This window comes from Planococcus citri, chromosome 3 (genome assembly GCF_950023065.1).
Source record: "Planococcus citri chromosome 3, ihPlaCitr1.1, whole genome shotgun sequence".
Taxonomy (NCBI): domain Eukaryota; kingdom Metazoa; phylum Arthropoda; class Insecta; order Hemiptera; family Pseudococcidae; genus Planococcus; species Planococcus citri.
Window position 1 is genome coordinate 45,924,792 of NC_088679.1, and position 20,100 is coordinate 45,944,891.

General features: G+C 33.9%; 2 protein-coding genes across 6 annotated transcripts in view; one reads left to right on the forward strand and one right to left on the reverse strand.

Annotated features, from left to right (window-relative positions):
• Nucleotides 1-17,700, reverse strand: part of LOC135841293 (protein SCAI) — a 32,314-nt gene extending 14,614 nt beyond the window's left edge. Inside the window, exons 1-2 of the mRNA XM_065358179.1 lie at nucleotides 17,006-17,700; nucleotides 7,859-7,954 (exon numbers count right to left, since the gene is read on the reverse strand). Of these exons, the coding sequence (XP_065214251.1) occupies nucleotides 7,859-7,954; nucleotides 17,006-17,325 (416 nt within the window). The 5' untranslated portion in view covers nucleotides 17,326-17,700. The remainder of the gene's footprint in view (nucleotides 1-7,858; nucleotides 7,955-17,005) is intronic.
• Ets65A (DNA-binding protein D-ETS-3) overlaps nucleotides 1-20,100 on the forward strand; it is a 137,851-nt gene that overhangs the window by 16,495 nt on the left and 101,256 nt on the right. The window lies entirely within an intron of this gene.

Genomic DNA, 20,100 nt, shown 5'->3' on the forward strand with positions numbered 1-20,100 from the left:
TCAATTTTTTCCCCAGTTTTTTTATTTTTAATTAAAGTTTTACAAAAAAAGGATTTTTTGGTCAAAATTTCAAAAATATGACTGAAAAATGGAAAAAACGGCCAAAATATGACGAATATGCGCTTAAAATGTCTAAAATATGCATTTTTATGCATTTATGCCCAAAATATGCATAATATGCGCTAACAAGTTGGGCTCATTTTACTCAGAATTGTATGATTCACAAAAATCTATAGGATATGCGCGATCTTCTGCGATGAATAAAAATATGACAAATCATAAAAATCCAAGCTCTAGTCATAACCAAACATGTTATTTTGGTTGAATTGTTTTCAAGATCGTAGAATTTGAACATCGTGTATAGTGTTTTTTGTTCATTTTATAATTCAACCAATTTTCTGAATTTTCATCTTTATGATATATTTTTGTAATATGTATCATGTGCATTTCGGATCAATTGGTAGATATAGATGCCGGTTTTTGGGATCATATACATCGAATCTGAGGTTGATAGTTGAGGTGTGAGGAGATGGAAATTCAAAATTTTGCCTTCAATGATGTACGACGCATCTATTGGTTGGTTTTATAGGTTTTGGAATTCAAATATAATGGAGGGAGGGGAATAAAATCAAATAAAAATACTACCTAAAGTAAAGTATCGGTTTCGTTTTCTTGCTTTCTATATTCTATAACCCTTTAAAATTACCTATAGAATTTCTACAACCATAAAACCAAAATTCAAAAATATTCTTGATACAAATTTTAAGATTAAAATCCATATTTTATTTTACTTTTTATGTTTGGAAAAACAAAATATTTTTTATATGGATGATAGAAGTACTTATACGTACTTTTTTTTTCAAGGAAAGGACAGAAGACAGTTTACGCCCATTTTACATAAATTAATATGAACAAAATTGTTTAAAGAATTGGAAATATTTTCACCTGATTTTTGTTTTTTTTTTTTTTAAGAATAATTTTAATGTTTATGATGCGAAAATTTTGAAACATCAGTAAAATTAATTAAACTGAAACTGAAAACAGAAAACATGAAGTTGGTAGCAAAAAGTAAAACGTAAAATTTTTTCTACATTTATCAACGTGAAAACTTTTTGACTTGAAAAAAAATTAAAAGAATCAACCTTTGCGGAGTTAAATCCGAGACCGACGGTAGAAAAAATCAAATCTCAGCCTTTTCCATCGTATTGGATATACCTACCTGTATCTATAACCTTTTAGCATAATTCAAGAAGATTTGATTAATACGAGTACAAGCTCTTCATCTGGTCAAAAAGCATCTAACATCTTTGTAGCGATGTTTGAATGAAATAATACCTATATGCACCACGCCCGCCATACCAACGTTCTCGATTATCCCGAAGTCGCGCCGCCGCGCCGTAAATACGAGCAGGGTATGCAATTTTATTAACATAATATCTGCCCCCTTGTACACCAGGAAAACATTCTGTTAAAGTGCTGTAATTCGAAGTGTCTGAAATATGCAATTTTTTTTTCGACGACGATACCTAGATCTAAAGAGAAAAGAAAGAAGAGCGTTTGGCGAAAAAAAATTCCAACAAAGCTTTGATTTTACATCTGTAAAGCACAGTGAAGTGAAAAAAATGGAACAAAACGCGTTCGTTATAATAGAAACGCTGCACCAATGCGGAACGTTTTTGTAGGATGAATTTGTTGGAGCGGCTGGGATCGGGAAAATGCTAAGTAATTCCTGTTTGTGCGTTAAGGGTGGCTTTTTCGCGTTTCCTTGCAATTATCACTTACGTGGGTGATCTGTGGCCGGTTATTCGCAGGTACCTACCTAGTACCTAAGCATAAATGTTATATAGGTAAGATACCTAGGTAATGAGTATATTACTGGAATTTTATTGGAAAACAACCAATTAGGGTGTTTCAAAAAAGGGGGGAAGATGGCTGACATAATTTAAAATTTAATATCAGAGTAGGTACCTCATTTTAAAAAACTTTAGGTGCTCAAGTTGCGAAGTTGCCAATTTTGAAGATTGAAGGGCAAACACCATGTCTAAAAGTAAACAAATTTTATAGTTATAACTTTCCTTCTGGAACTGTCCGTCCGATTCTTGATATGTATTTCAATTCAAACGACATTTAAAGCTACAGATACTCATTAGATTCTCAGGTCATGAAAACTTTTTTGTTTATGTTTTTGGTTTAGTTGCATTTGAAATCTCAATATGACGAATTTTTGATAAGACACTGTAGAAATATATTTCTACCAAGATAGGGGATTATCTTTGCTATTATTATTTTTTTCTTTTTTTTTCAATCTATATCTCGTATTCAATACGAGTTAGCATGGCTAAACTGGTATTGATAGGTATTGCTAAAATTAGAGGCTACGATTTGGATCGCTCTTAATTTATTTTATTCAGCTAGAAATTTTCCGCTTAAATGCGGAAAAATTTTATCGTTTTCTTTGTGTAGTTCGTTTCAGAATCCTATTACTGCGTCAGAGAAGAAAAAAAATTAATACTCGAACGAATGAAAAAGCAGTCGTGTAATGTGTTCCCATTTTAATATTTATGAAACAGAGGATTTTTTCATTGAACAAAATTATCGCATAATGCGGTTGTTCTTATTGATTAGAGTGGTTTTAAACTAAGTATTGTTGTAGTAGGTAGTATACTTCATTCATTTTATTCTTTATTTCGTCTTCGAGTTGTCGGCGTTATTAGGAGAGAAGCAAAATCTGAATAGCAGTAACAGGGATTTGACAAACGAAAGAAACATGCGTGACTTCAGCTCACAATTTGCAATATATGTACTTATGTACCTACCTATTCAATGAAAATTTTCGCTAGGTAGTAGAATAGAACTACTGATAATGATTCAAAATTCTATGAACATAGGGTAGGTACTTATATAGGTTGGTATTTAAGAAGTGCTAATTTAAAACGTTTGGTTGTTATCCTTTTAATATTTGGGCGAATTTATGAAACGAAATTATGCAGAAAACCGATACACATAGGGATAAAAATAAAGTAAAATAATTTTTTCGCTTTTTGCTCCAAAAATAAATGTTTCAAGTAGAAACTTTCAACGAGTTTTCCCACTGAAGGGAACTTTTAATTAAATTTAAATTTTAAACGATTTTTTTTTCATCTCTGTATTTTTGCAACTTGATACTTGGAATGTTGAAAATCGTTGTGATTTAATATTCTTCTTAATTTACCTCCAAGTTGGAAAAACAACCAACTTTTTCAGATCAGTGAACTTTTTAATACTTTTTTTTAAGGTTAAAGGGGAATTTTACCGAGATTTTATACCGTTTTTAGAATATAAAATTTGCATACGATAGTTATAACTTTTTTAGGGAAAGATCATACGTGTTATATATGAAGCTCGGCGTTTTTATTCTTTTTCGCATATTGGCTTAACATTCTATCGAGAGCGTAACAACGTTTATAAAATCAATTCTTTTAAATAAATTACCTCGATGAAAATTATAGCGAAAAAGTAGGGGATTTGAAATTGATTGATATTCGAATTATTCTTTCCTGCCCCGTTCTCAATTTAATCGAATTTCATTTCGTGTTATATTTCGCGATAAAGATACCTGCCAAAATTATAAAGTTATATTTTTTACAATCGGATATAGGTAGGTACCTGTTTCCATTATTGAGCTGCTGGAGCATTCGCCGAATCAAAAAACTTTCAAAGTATCCGGTTAAACACACAAATTTTTATAAATAAATGGAAATAAGGGAATGGGAAAATAATGGTGAAAAAAAACATAGAGTGTAATTTTATCTACACTATATGCGTGATGTGTGTCATCATTCTTGTTATTTTCAAACAATCGAAAAGAAATTTTAATATGTATATTATTTAAATCTGCAGTCTCGATGAAAAAAAAATTACGGGATATAAGATTTTGTGTAATTCTTTCACTTTTAAAGTTTTTTAATTTAAATAGGTGTCATTTTTTGAATACTACGATGATTGATTGAAATTGATGTGATACCCAACTATGCAAAACTGAGAAAAAAAATATAAAATCAGTTTTAAGAAGTCACACTGGTTTCCTTCCAACCGGTTCGTAATTACGAATATAAAGGATTAATTTTACAGGAAATTTTAAGTAGGAGTCCAATGTAATTCTTAGAGGTAAAATTAGCAAAAACAAATCTTTAATAAAACAGCTTAATCTTCAAAATTGCAGAAGCTGCATAAATCTTGAGCTGTTTTCTACCAATTGATTTGAAACTTGACGAGTCGAGTATCTAGGTGAAAGTACCTACTTGAAAGTTACAACCCTAAATTTGATCAGACCTTTGCAACATTGAAAGAAAACTAGTACTGAAGTGAGATTGTATCTATAGTCAGAACAGTGCTTTTTTGTGTTAAAATTTGAATCGCTAGATTGATCACACCATTTCAGATAATTTTCCACAGAAAAGAAAACAATCTTTCAAATTTCAAAAAATTGTTTTTGTCGTTCGATTTTCCAAAAACGTAACAATTTTGATCAAAGATACCTACTGCAAAATTCTGCTTCATAATAAAATATATACACCTGGATGATTTTCCAATTGGGAAGAAAAATCAAACAAAGGTTGTCATTAATTAAAGACATCGGCTAAAACAAACGACACGATGATGAACGACTGAGGGTAGTACAAATGAACTCTGTATTTCATTAATTTTTCAGTTTCTTCAACTTATCTGAGAAGTACCTGATTAATGAAAAGTTAGAGATGGTTAAGATTTTTTTTTCAAGATTGCAAGTGATCTCAAGTATGAAAATGGAGGGTGAAATTCTTACTATGAAGCTATAAACTTAGTTTCGCAAACATGCTAGTTTTCGATTACCAGAAAAGGTTAAAAGGTAGAAAAGTTTGAAGCGTAAAAGTTTTTGTTTCGTATTTCGAACTATCAAAGGAATTTTCCCAGACTGAGATTCAGTTTGCTCTTAAATACTCGCAAAATAAAAATTATTTAATTTTGTAAACAACGAAGAAATGAAATGGAAAAGTCATATATCTGGAATATTTTACGAGTAATATATTTTGTAAACACAAAATATATCCGCAATATCTCTTCTCTTCTACTCTCCAATGGCAATGGAAAACGCTCTCCTACGCGTAGGAAGCTAAAAATACACCCCAAAACTCGCTTTCGTAACCACGATGGATTAGGATATACCTATGTACACAAATATACATCAAACGTAAAATCTACTAATTACGAATTTTTCGTTTGCTTTATAATAACAAGATCTGTTGATTTTATACGTTGGCTTCTTTTTCGCTGAGTAAACATTGTTTTTAACTTGTTTGAATTTTTTTTCCTGTTTGCGCGCATTTTCTCGTAATCTAGTTAATTTCCTTTTGACAAATAATGCGAAGGTGTTTCCAAGTAGGCGTACGAACAAGAAAAATCTTTCGTGGGAATTCAAAATGAAAGGGATTATAAGCAATAAAGCGATTAATTTTTCAACCTGAAATACACACATAGGTATCAATAGCGAAAAACATCGATTTGAAATGTCAGGATTATTTTTTATTCTTTTCGAAAAGTTCAGCGAAAGGAGAGTGAGGCAGTTTGAATTGATGATAAGTTCATGTAATGCTAAATTTTGTATCAATTAAGTTACAAGAGTATAATAACGTTGAAAAAATAACGTGTAAAATTTTAAAATAAGCTTCTGATCAAAGGAACGCTTAATACGTACGTCTGAAACTGACGAAGGAATCTCAACGACCCGTCAACATCAATCAACTGAAATTTTCTCATTAAAAGAGCATGTCACCCACACCTTAGAATTTAATTTTGAGTTGCAAAACTATGTTTTTCGATTTTCGGTAAATTTTTGAAAATGGCGAAATTAGCATAAATCTGGTACCTATACTAATTTTTCAGTAGGAGTAAATCTTGACATGAAAGTCTAAAAATCGACTCAAAAGTTGCGATTTGAATTTCTGAACCTCGGTGACCCATTGAATTCAAATTTCAATACCACTTTTAGCCGTCTACCAAGCGCTTGAAAAAATCCCTTTTATGAAAAAACAACGTTGGGTTTGTGTTCAGCCAAGTTGAAATACGCCCACTGTCCGAATTTGCTTGTTTTTCTTTAATTTTTTTTACATCCGCTGATAAATGATTGGGAAAATAATTATAAATTTTGAAAACTTGATTGAAACGATCGCGAAAAGTGTGGTAATGGGGGTATTTTGACCCGCTGAACACTAATTCAGCGTTGGTGTTTTATAAAAAAAATAATTTTTAATGTTGGAAAAGTGCTTTAAAAATGAATTTAAGTAAGTAATTTATTTTTGAAGCGTCTGGAAAACTGGAGAAATTGGTGTGGAAATCCTGGAAAAGTTAGGGAAAATCATTTCCATAAATGAGTGGACACCCTGTTTATGAAAAATTGTAATTTTCGTTTGGTAAAAGGCTGAAAGTAGTATTGAATTTTTAATTCAACGTTCAGGAACTCAAATCGGAACGTTTGAGGAGGCGTGACCGAGGGATTGCACAGGTTAATACTACTCAGAAATGGCAAAAAACCACGATCTTTTCGATAATTACTGTACTTTAAGGATCCCTAGTACAGCCCTCTATCTAAACAGCTGGGGGAGGGGGCTCAAAATTTTTCTGGGTAGACTTCCAACTCAAAGTGAACATCCCCAGCAATTTTCGTCAAAATTCAGGATAATTTGTTTGTTTTTTTTTTTTTTAATTCATCTTAATGTGTTTGTGTATAGAATGGGCATTACTCTGAGAATTCGAATTTCAGCCTTTCCAATAATAGCTAAATTGGTTCATTTAAAAAATGTTTGTTTGTATACTTTAAAAACGTAAAATACTCGTATATGTGTTTTTGGTTTCATTCCAATACATTTTGGGCTAAAAGGAGTTGTGGAGGAGGAGGATCAAGAATCTCCTAAAAAGTCCAAATTTTATTTCTTACCTACAACTGCTTATTTAGTTCAACTAAAACTTTGAAAAGGTCACAACATTTTAAATTAATTGGACACAACACTGGAGAGAATTCCACGGATTTACCTATATGGAATTTGGGTACTTTACAGCTGAGTGGGAGAAATCGAGGTGTCTCCTCAATCCTCATGGATTTAAAGTGGCCTATATCTTGTTTATTCTCGCTCCACTGCCTCTGAAATCTACGTACATTATTCCTAAACATTTGTTTTTGGAGAGTTTTTTCAATATACTCTTTCCAAAAATTTGAATATCGTATACACTTTAAAGTTAGGGTTGGGGATTCATCAGCTTCTTTCATCAAATGTAGGTACAAATGTAAACAGCATACCAAAAGGGGAAAAAATAATATGGGTTAGTGGACTCAAATACCTATACTCACAATCACTCTCCAATTCAACCCAAACGAGAGCAAACTTTACTAGACCAACTGACGCCGTTATTTTTTGAACACCTATTAATTTCATCGTAGCTAATTGAGTGTTTGAATGAAAAATGAAATACACGCGTAGGTATTTTATCGAAGTTGTGAAAGCAAATTAGTGAGTCTATAGAGATGTCATACACCATAATAATTAGTCACTCGGCATTGCTACGAGTATCTACGAATAAATTTGACAATATTTTTGTTATACGTCACGCCAGTCGTCGTCGTGGTCGCGATGGAAAACTATGAAAATGAATAAAAAGCTGAGAACCATCGAAGAGCGATGAAACAATAGGGGTGTTTTCTTTAGATGAGCCATCATCGTCATCGGGCCGAGTCACAACTAAATTAATTATTTAATTAATAATTAATTGGATTGTACGAACTGAGGCTTAAATTAAAAACTACGCGATGTCGGCGAATAATTAATTTATTCGAATATTACTTTACCTGTGTTGTTGTTGATATTTCCATAGTTTGGTATACACGTCAAAAGTTCTTCCAAAATATCCTTGCCATATTTTTTGACCACACTGAGGCAGATCCCTGTGAACAAGTAAATCGTGAGTTAAAGAAAGTCGAAAAAAATCATGCAAAGCGTAGTCTATTTGTTTCGATTGTTATTAATGACGTGATAATAGTAATTATCTTTTACGAAAGTAATTTCGCCACGAAAAAAAAAAAGAAACGTTACAATGAACACGGCTATAGACCCACTACGTATTCCCACCCTATGCGTTTTTCTCCCTTTGACTTTGTTGGCATTGTCGTGGCTCATGCCATGCCATGTGCTTGGTAATGACCGCATTACGCGATTGTAGGTATATAGTGAAAAGATGTACATATTTAGGGAAGGGAATGCGATGCGAATATTGCCGTATATAAAATCATATTTATATAGGTACCTATACCTACCTTAGCGTTAATCTTATACGCAGCTAATTAATATATTCGCTGGGAAATTCTTTACCATAGACGTACGTTTTACAAGTTATTTTATCTTATTTTGTCATAAAAAATAAGGAAATTGTCGGTCGTTTAGCAGTTTACAAGGAAGGAAAAAAATAACGAAAAATAACAATAATTACTGGAAACACGCGAACGAATAAGGCGTACAGGGAACGCAATGAGGAAAGGGGTATTATAAAACAACTCGCAGTCGAATCCGTGGCACGAGTATGAGCACGAGCGTTCGTATCGGTCGGCCGTAAAATACGTTAAAAAAGCCAAAGGGGGTGGTCATTGGAAAAGGATTTTGTGATAAGAACGAGATGGTTTTACTAATAATTAAAATGTTCGCTGTAGCGAATGTTTCAAGCATGGGAGTTGTGTGCGATTACAATTTAACATTAGTATAGGTTTACCTCGTGCATATTTTATATAATCTCGATCACAACGTTTATCATTGGCGCATAAAGTCGATGAGAAATTATATGAAACCTTCATCATGGCAAGAAATCCGATTAGCGTATAGTTTTGATTACATCACTCATTGAAGTTATACGGTATTTGTATTTCATATTCGCGCTGCTCAGCTCGGCGAATGTGTTTTTCTTTTGCTGATAAATGAAGTAAACGAGAATCCCATCGAGTGCTCAAATAGAAAATGTGTAAAATCGTTGTCACGGAAACTTGGGTTGAAAAAAAAAACGCGAAACATAAGCCGCCTCATTGTGAACTGACACGAAAAGTAAATACCAAAGTCCTCAAATACGCTATCAAGCTTTTAAAGTTTCATCATATCTGAAACGCGCATGCAAATAAATTTTTCTTTACCTACTATAATCAAAAGAAATGTAGTAAATGTCCGTTCGAATATAAGAGTATATTATTGTAGCTACTCGATAGCACTCGTTGCGTATTCTATCATATAAGGTATAAGTATGACTAACGTATTGAAGTTGGGAAGGTCCTGTAATGCCAAATTTTTTGCCATTTTTGAAAAACCGTCGAGTATGAAGCGAAGTATTATTATGATGGTGCGAGAGGTTTTATCGACGAGATTTTCGAAAATTATATCACGTTATTTGTGTCCAGCAGCGGAGAGGTGTTGCGTCATATGGAAAAGCAGCATGTTGTAAAGTTGGAGCGAATGTTGCGACAATTTTAACGCGGTTTACTTGTTCTTAAAATAGATTGTTCTAAGCAAAAAGTAATAATTGGAAAACCAAGTGCAGAAATGATTAGGTTTCCAAATCGTTTAGGAGCTTGATTCTAGTATAATACGATAACGCGTTGGACATAGTTTAACAATCGCACCATTACTGTCGCAGATGTTTGAGAAACTTTTTCGTTTAATCGATATTGCCCAAAATTTATCTACATTGCGAAATTATTCAGCTTCCAATCGATGAAATTTTTCTTGCGATAATTTCACAAAAGTGAACACCATTTTTGGGTTTTATTATAGAATCATTTTTTATTATGCTTGGGGGGGGGGTCCAGATTTTTAAAAAGACGTTCTAAAATGTTAAAAAATAAATTTTTTCTCGATCATGGCAAGAGTGGTCGTTGAATATCTACGATGGTTGTGAGAATATGACCTGAATAGAATATTCCTAAAAATGTAGGTGCTCATCGCACTTATCGACTTATTGTATTAGCACATTTTTTTGAAATTTTGGTCCCAAAACCCTTGTCCTCACTCATGTCAGAATGACGCTCAGAATGCTTTGATAGATGAAATATAGTCAGAATGAACGTTTTCCAAGTTGTAGCTGTCCAATCGTGCATTTCAGGGCTCTAAAACATTTTTTTTTTTTTTTTTTTGAAAAAATTTGGGGCCAAAAAAGTACACTTTTTCTTACATAATATGCCGAATGTGGTCTTTAAAATGCGTTGAAAAAAGATTCTCGAAGTTGTAGCTGCTTAATTGCACATTTTAGGATTTTGAGTTTTTTTTTGTTTTTTTTTTTTTGGAAAAGGGCCAAAAAATATTTTCCATCTGTGTCGAAAGTAACCAGATAGCTGGCTGAATTTTGTTGAGAGATGTCCAGTAGATTTTCATGCTCTACTGAAAAAAAAATGAAATTATACAAAGAGTTACAAAGGTGCTAATTTATGGGAACAGATTTTCTTTCCATGAGGTCTTATTAGAGTCCATGGAATAATTTGTGTACCAATGATCCCTAACACTTTGATCCGAATTCAAAAATTCCAAAGAAGTTATGTTGTCGATCATTTGTTGTGTATTTGGCGTGTCTATCTTTAACGTGTCAAGTTCAGTTTCAAACTCCAACTTATCAACAGACTTGGGTAACACATCAGTACTTTTACTTCACTTGGACTACGTTTTGTTTCACGAGACCGGCTGAATTTATTCGATAAAATGAGCCAATTAAAGAGAAAACAGAGTAAAAAAAGTCACGAAAATGCAATTGAACTGGAGCTCGCGATGTTAGGAATAATAACGTCTTTAGAATGAAGACAAAAATTATACCTACTCGTAAGTTTGAAAGTAATTTCTGACACGCCCAATTTTGATTTAAAATGAAGCTTTAATGAAATGTATTATTCTTGATGAAAGAATTTAATTTGTTAAAAAAAAGTCTTTGCACTTTTTCCTTAAGTTACTTAATATTTGTAAATTTGTCAGTAGTTAGAACAATGACCCAGTTATTTTATAGGGCAGTGGTCACCAACACTTCGTTGGCGAAACGTTTTCTCGCCGGTTTCGCGTTTTGTGCTGATGCATTTCGCGGTGATGTCGACGAATCAACTTATGCATCTTATCGAGGAATATTTGAACGAGGAAAAAAGTTTGTCCAATACGAGCATTGATCATTATATTTGTACTTCGAAGTATAAATTGAAGTATTGGATTTTCATGTCATTCTCAATTGTTTCACGCTCCTCGATGATGGGATTTTAAATTACTTAGGTTTATGTTTTTGAAACAGTAAATGTAGGCGCATAAAATTATACAAATTACTTAACTATCAGAAGTAGGAACCAGTACCTACTTCCTCCCTCAAGACGCACAAAATGTAAGCAATTTTCCGTGATTCTATTCAAATTCGGTGGAAAAGGCAACAATATCCGAGTGATACGCCTCTGAAAAGCTCAAAGTCTCTACGTTTTAGAAATGTATTTGGTTTTTGAAAACGACATCTTAGAGGAACCTCATTAATAGCCGAAAAAAGACAAAATCGACAGGAAAAACATGTTATGTACCTAAGCTTAAAATTTGAATTAACGCTGGCGTTATTTATTTTAGTCCGTGTTAGATTCCTCCATTCTCTCTTAGCGTCATTTAAAAATTAAATAGGCACTTCATTTTTCGGGGTTCTTTATTGAACTTTAACTTTCTATGTAAATATGTTTCATCTGTTGACCTTCTTGAGTTGTCACCTCTCGTAGTACCTATCCTTTCAACATGAATTTGGGAACTTTTCGGTATTATGTACTCGTAATATTTTCTTATGAAATTAATATTTAAAAAAAAAATCATGTAAACTCTTGATACTTTTTTTATTCTTCAATACCATTTTCCAAATTTTTCATTTCTGTATAAAATTTTGGTTCACTTGAAGGACAACGACTGCTGTGGAAGGCGTGAACTTGAAATTGAAGGACAGTATACTAACGTGTAATAGCCACAATCTAAAATCAATTAATTGCATCTTTCCAAAATTTGGCGAAAATTTTTAAATTTAAATACGAGTAGCTTGACTGATCCAAACAGGAAAAAAAATCAATTTGGCCTCTTTAAAAATGAAGTTGTGCAAAAATTGTAGGCATGCCTACTTATGCACCTCATTTCTGTTGCAAAAATGTTTTGTATAAGATGTCTCTGCCCATTCGATCAAATTTTTTAAATTACATTTTTACTTTTATGAATTTTTGATTCGCCGTATAGTGTTTAAAAAATATTACAATGCCCACAGAAAATCTATGCAGAGGATGTTTTTATTCGAAATTATCTAATGAGGAAAAAAGGAAAGGTAATTTAGCACACATTGAAAAGTTAAAATGTGTCACTTAAAGTTACACGTACGAGATATATGCAAGTGTAGGTACAAGTCGAACTGTAGTGTGTATAGACTTGTTGAATGCAAAGTAATTATTTCAATGTATGTATAGGCTCTTATTTATACGGGAAATGGAGTCAGCCACAAGCACGATTGATGAATCTGTCGTCATCATCGGTATTCGATTTTTATTTTTACTCCAGAAAACGTTTAGTTTTCAACCTACGCTGTTCTCAGTTATCGTGGTTAAAGGCATCCTCCTGCTACGAAAGATGTCGAGCAAAGGCTGCCACCTACTTTTTTTCTCTCGAACTATAAATGCTATCGCGTTAACCTGATGCTTGTTAGAAAGCTCATAGTTCAGTGGGTTGGGTGTAGATTAATAAATTATTGGGTTAGGTTGATATGGGTGAATTTCTACAGCAGCTCGGTTTCTGCCTTCAAGATCTAAGATAAACAATTTTTCAAGATTGCATTTTATGCGTACTGGCAACGTGGACTTGATTATTATTTTTTGGCGAAGTTTGAATGTTCAGCTCATTATTTTTTTACAGCTCGAAATTGATGCATTGATTTTCTACCACAGTTTCAAACCTATATACGAGTATAATGACTTCAATTGCTCCGATAGCAAGTTTATGAGATTAGATAAATAATTTTCATGCCCAGAAAATTAATTCGCTGTTGTTTCCATATTCATACGTATATTGTTTTTATATTTTTGCCGCAGTATAACTTGGTCACAGTTTCAATTTTAATGATTGGTATATTGAATTTTTAATTCGAGTAATATTTGCTCCTGGCGCAGAAATTCCCCGTACGCATGTGCCTTTCAACAATCATCTGTCGAATAAATGCTCAAAGACTATAATAACATTTCAGTGTGGCTGAAGAAAAATCTGATGAAAGTATTGCCCTGGCAGCTTTTATATAGAATTTCACGAGGAGTAATAAAATTTATATACCTACTCATAAGTTTATTGTATCGAGTGAATTTTTCATAACCATTATTCAGTACGGATATATCTACGTTGTGTATTGAATAAACGATACACCTGTACGGAAATACATATATCCACTATCGAGAAGGATGAGTTGATCATAGCTCATGACAAAACTCCTTGACATTCGTATTTAGAGCTTCGTGTGTCGTGGTTAGCCTATTTTCAAAACCTGTAGATACATATCAGTAATTAGTTCATACTGAAAGATCCAAGGTCATGTTTTTCAAAAAGATTCTCTTGTTTAAGTTTTTCGGACTATCAAGAGATCAATACATAAATTTAATGAATATCGTCGTATGAAATTTTCCCAATAATTTCTTGATTTTTCCCATCTGAATAACAGTTGCTTTGAAACTAATAGTGCTGGCGAGTTGTAAATTTTGATTATCTCCTTCCATCAAAAAATTCATCGCATTCTTATTTCATTTTATTCTCATTCTTTGAAAAATGCTTCTACTTATCGAAATTCTGTCGTGAGAGTTGTTCTACTCATCTTGAGTGAGGTATTAAAAATCAGAACAAGAGCATATTAAGTAGTTTATTGGCGATTGAGAACCTCAAAAGACTGTAGAAAAAATTTGTGAATCCTTGGCTTGAATCATCACATTTTTTAATATTAAAATTTACATTTTTCGAATCAATTAGGTATCACCCAACATTTTTTTTTCAAAACCCCCTTTTTTTTAATTTTCAGTGTCAATTTTAAAATTTGAAACCTTGGTAGAAAAGTGATGGTTCAAGCCTGAGGTCCAAAATTTTTCCCGCAGTCTTTTGACGTCCTCTTACAACTTTTTATTGTATCGCCCTTCAAATTTCCTGAAAAAAGTCAAAGATGACTCACCACTGTGCACCTGCACTGGAAAAAAAATGTTCTGATAGTTTTTGCACCCTCTCTTTTCCTTCATTTGCAACTACATATATCTATTTTATCATCATTTTTCCAGAAATTTTTCATTCCGGTAAGATTGGTGGAAAATGGGTATTATAACGGCGAATATGCAATACATTTTTTGGCAATTCTGGATTACTCTTTCATGGGGTTTTGGTTGTTTGTTATCACATATACAAAAAAGACCCTAATATCAACATTGGAACTAAAAGTAGAAGGAAAAAAAATGATGAATGTAGTGAAGTAATTTCGTTAGTTTTCAATGTTCTGTCGTGATTTTCAGCTCTATTTTGATTTTTGTTGAGAAATCAAAAAGAGAGGAGAGGGATCTTCGATGTTTCCTTTTATCGTAATCTTATCTGCATTTGACTTGCAGTGTGTGGATTTTTTTTTTTTTTTTGATTAAAACGTTAGATACCCTTTATTTATGGAGGTAGTGACGTAGCCAGGATTTTTCCTAAGGGAGAGGGAAAAAAGGTTTTTCAGGTATGAAAAAGTCAAAATTAGAGGTAATTTTCTAGAAATCCCTCATAATGTATGCGTGAATACAATTGGGTATTTCCTAAAAATGAATGAGGAATTTTATGCTCGAGCGAAATTTTTCAAAAAAATTGAAAGCTTTTGTACCTTTGTCTTGTATTAAATTTTCACCTTGCTTGAGAGGCATGGCTTCCTCCCTCTCCCTTCTTTCATACGCCACTGTTGTAAGGGTGAATTTCTTCTATTGATCCAAAGCTTGGATTTTGTCATTTGTGACACAAGGTTGAATTTGCTTCAACTTATGTACCTAATCCGTTTCTTTGCTTCTGTATTCAGAACTCGGAACCTAACCTTTCGTAACTTGAATGTTGAGCGGGGGGGGGGCACGATTTTTCGGCCACCCACTGTATATTTGCATAGGTACTGGATTGCGAGAAAAAAAACGAAGGATTTTGATCAAATATGTACTTAGTAGAGAGAGAGAGAGATCTTCATTTCGAGTCGAGAGTGCAGGTTTCAAAAGATGGTAGGTATTTTATAATATGTATGATCAAAATTAAAGAAAATTTTCAGGAAACTCAAAATACTATCTTTTGTATTTCTTTCGGAAGTAGACCATTTTTTCCAAAACAAGTTCAGTAGGGAGTAGAGCGCAAAAAACGTGTTTTCTACGAAACTACCTCTTCTTTGAGTGCCCTATCTTCATTTCAGGGGAATTTCAAGGTCTCTACTGAATTTGCTCAAAAACCCGAGACATTCTTTGCGAACTACCCAAATATACTATTACCACAAGTACCTACTACGAATTTGAGTTGCTGAGATTGCCTGTGATGTGATAATTATTTATAATTATTCAAAATCTTGGAACTAGTTTTTTGATTATCTTGTTTCCAAAGATTTAGTTCTGAGATTTGAGTAAAATGTAAGATATTGATGTGCCATTTCGATATTTCGTCTTGCGCATTAGTTGGTAACACTGCTCTGATTACATGATACATTCAGTTCCATGAGCTTGTGGGTGTGGAGGCGTGGACAGAGCTCGAATTCTATCTGTCTTGGAGAAAACTGAGATGTTTACGTTTTTAATTATACTCGTAATGGGTGTGGGTGAATCTGCAGGTGTAAATTTTAATCCTATGTACCTTGTTAACGTATGGGAAATTGTTAGCTTTGAATCGTTGACCTTTGAAGATTTCTTTTCACGTTGAGTATTCTTGTTTAGATACACATATGTGTATAAGTCATATCAAAGTATACCATACATTGTGAAGTTTTGCACAATATCAAGTCTATAGTGAAATACTCGAGTCTGTTATATCGGTTCATTTTGAAAGAAAGCCATCTCGAAGGGAAAACGAATAAAGAGAATATACTTAGTTTTTAGTTCATGTACTAGTATTTCAAAGAAAAATCAGTGATTCCTAAATGTCGTGATTTTTACTATCGTCGTCGCCGACATACTCGTAATATACTCGTACAACGAAAGGGAAAAAAGCTCGTAACTCGCGTATATTTGGCGTTTTCAAGGACAAATTTACGGATGGATGAATAACTATTGAGTTTTGGTTTCGCGTGTGTGTGTATGTGGCATATATGTATGCACTGTAGGGTACACTCGTATACGAAAAGAGAGATATAGAGCAAATGTGAGAGAGAAGTGGAGTATATAGTATGTATATGCACGTAGCTCCAAGTTAAAAATGAGCACTAGATATGCGGAAAAGGTTGGTTGGTTTTACAAAAGGCATCTTTCGTAGCGGTAGATTCGAATAAATACGAAAGGAAGAAAGCGAAAAGAAGAGAGAGAGAAAAATCGATAAAATGAAACATAAAAGCTGAAACATCAAACAAGCGATTCGCATCCAATTAACTATTCACCTCATGCAATTTCGTATAAACATGGTCGTTGTGAAAATGCGTTGGTCGTTTGATATTTTGACGTGGATAAAAATTGTAGCGCAACGGCGGCGGCCGCGGCGCGAATCGCTGCGCCGCCGTCGTTCTAATGCGTATACCTATCTAAGCACTTTGATACCTACACAGTGCACCTATTTTATATCAAATTCGAATGAAAATTTTGCCGAAATTCACGCTAACTGGCAGAGTGGCTCGGTTTGCGCCGATTTTTGTGGGCCCTGCCCTCGGGTTATGTGATAAGGCAAGGCGATTTCGGCGAGGTAGGAAATTTAAAAAACCAAAGTCCTATACGAGTATGCATAGTACATATATGTATGTTTAGTATAGTGATACAAACCTGAGACCGTTGAACAGCGTTTTGGACTGTTCCAACAGCTGAGCAAATTCACTGCATACTTTTCTTTCGTGATCGTCTATAGTTGCCATACTGACGACCATTTTTGCTGTTCGGCTGCAGCAGAAGATTATACATATCACAGAAAGGCAGCAACTGTATAGTTGGAAAAGTTGTTTTTTAGTTATCTGGACCGCATCATCGAGAGATATTAAGTATATTATAATGTGAGAAAACAGCGACGAACAGTTACGTAGGTGTGAGTGACGACTACGATAAACAGCACAACACGATGACTCAACTTTTAAGGAAGCCTCCAACATCCGACGACGAGAAAAGCGCGCACAGGGCTACCAACACCAGTCCCGAATTTTTTTCCATCATAACACACCGAGGAGCAAAAAGGAAAAGAGAACCAACCAAAAAAACAGACACCACGATGACGACGACGACGACGACGACGATGACGAAAATTGGAAAAAGCTTTCGGCCGGAGCGTTATTTGTAATCGGTTTGAGCTACCATTTTTTACATATTACCGCCGCACATCGAGAATACGATATTTTAAAAGCATAACTTACATATCCGACACCAGCGACCGACTCGCATAACCGCTTCTAATGAAGCGCATTACAAATGTCCGAATCCCTGTAGCTTGTCTTCACTTACGCCGCAATACGGCACTTTCTCGCGTTTTACACTATTTAGGCTTCTAATCGTAGGCAGTTGTGGAGTTGGCGGCGTTGGCGGAGCGAGAGGCAAACACGAGTTGCGGAGGGATTCATTTTATCGATCGGGTTCGCGTTGGCACTTTCGAGGATGAAAGGGAAGAACACATGGCGATCTCTTCGGCCGTCGCCTTGGTAACAAAGGGCGCGTCCGAAATGAAGCGCCAAGTGTCGGCGTTAACGAGAATTATGCGGGAAATTTTAAAATTCGCTTATAAACGGCATTCATAGAAAGCGCTTTCAGCGTATACCAGAATCTTTTTCTTCGCTGCTGCCTGCTTTTCTCTTGTTTTTCTTCCATTTTCCCTCATTTTCAGGCCTATACTTTCGCGTACATTTTTTTCTGCATGCGAAAACGAAAAAATTCTCTTATCCTATAATACTGATCGTAGGTAGGTATGTGCCACCACGTCTTCTGGATATCTACAATAGGTAGGTATACCGTATATGTATAGGTACCACCAGATCCGATAGATATTTATATTAATTTAGCGTATACCTACGTAAATTTTGACGCGTATACTTTGACGAGTGTAGGTAATAGGTATACATACACACAGAGGTAACAAGAGCAGGGGGCTGATGGAGCAGGCAGAGAAATTCTGTACGACGATACGATGCAAAGAAGTCTGTTTCAACGGTGGCGCGGCGGTGGCTGGCGTGGCGCATACTTGTGTTTTTTTTGCTCTCCTTTCATTTTGTAGTTTATCTCCCACGTGTAGTTGAAGTCGCCTTTGACGTCATAACGTATCGAAAAAGACGTTCGAGCCGTAGAGTTGATCGGAGGCGCTTTCTAATTTTTCTTTTTTTTTTTCGTCCTCTGAATTAATGTGCAAGTTTAAAAGAATCATGGAGACTTTACGTCTTTTTAGCGCCGTCTGGTGTGTAAGATTAATTCTCTCCGCAATTCCATCCTTAGCCGACGTATAGGCTCAAGGTTGAAATCAACGATAGACCGTATTCGAGAATTATTACAAGAGTGAAAAAGTGAAAATTTCCTCGTAGGCCTTTAGATCTAGATTTTATACGTATGAAAAATGCTATTTTTCCTATTTTTCTCGCTCGAAGTGAAATTTTGTCTCAGTTTTTCTTATTTTGTTGGGAAAAAGTTCATTATTTTTGAGAATTTCTCAACCGAAAACTAGCTTAGAGACAAATTTTGACAATTTCAAAAAAAATTCCCTCCCGCATTTTCCCTCTCATCTTGATGAGCTATGATTTCAAATCTAAAAAACTATTATAGCGCAGCAACTTTGTAATTTTTAAAATTGAGAACTTGGGCCTACCTCAACAACATTCATTTTTTAAACTAAAATTTTATTTAAAATGTGCGATGATCTGCACACGTTTATTTTATCTCAAATCATACCTATACCTACTTATTAAAATGCGGTAATAATTGAAAAAAAAATTATTGCATTATTGCTTCAATTTATTATTTATCTATCCTTAATCTTGAAATGAATTTTAAAAAAATTGTCAGTAGGTATTAAATGTAAATCTTGATAATATACAAAAATTTATCGCCTTTTCAATTTCAAATGAATGATTTTCGTTGATTATATCACAGTCAATCGTAATTACCTGTTCATAAAGAAACAAAAAAACACATGATCATCATTAATTTGTATTTTTCGCTACTAGTACTATAAGTACTGGTGAAAATTTTATGAATTATTACGATATCCGCCGGAGCTTTCTTGTATTACAACTTTCAATGCAGTTCTCAATAGAACCTAAAGAGAGCGAAAGTGGGTTCTTTTCTGGGAATGATCGCGCCCTATTTATTTTGTTGAAGGGTTGTTGTATAGAGGGGGTCATATGCGTGGGAAAAGTTGAAAACTGCCAATCGATGAAATTCGCTCTACTAGACTTTTGTTTGGATCACTGTTGTGGCAATAGAGAGCGCTAGCAGCCTTAATGTAGAGAAATTAATTTGTCAATTCTTCATTTTGTTTTAATGAAGTGAGTTTTCTCTTGATTCGGTTAATCTTGGATAGGTAGGTAATTAGGTATGGTGTTTTTGTTTTTTTCTCTTACATCATGTTGTTCAAATGGTTTTTTTTCTTTGAAAATGAGCTCTAAGTCTTTTTGTAGAAGAAAATTTTTAATGGTTTTTTCTTGAAATTTAACGCATTTTCAAGACTTTTTCATGCATTTGTGTCAAATTTTACCAAAGTGTTATCGTTTTTTGGCGATTTTACAATGTTTTAGGGATTTTAATTGTGTTTAGAAGTAGTATGAACAATGTTGTTTGCAATTCTTGCTGAATTTGACAAATTTTACTGAAATTTCAGTTGTATGTATTTGGCAATTTCTAGTCATTTTGATGCTTTTTCCACATTACCTATCTTAACGTGTTTCCATCTC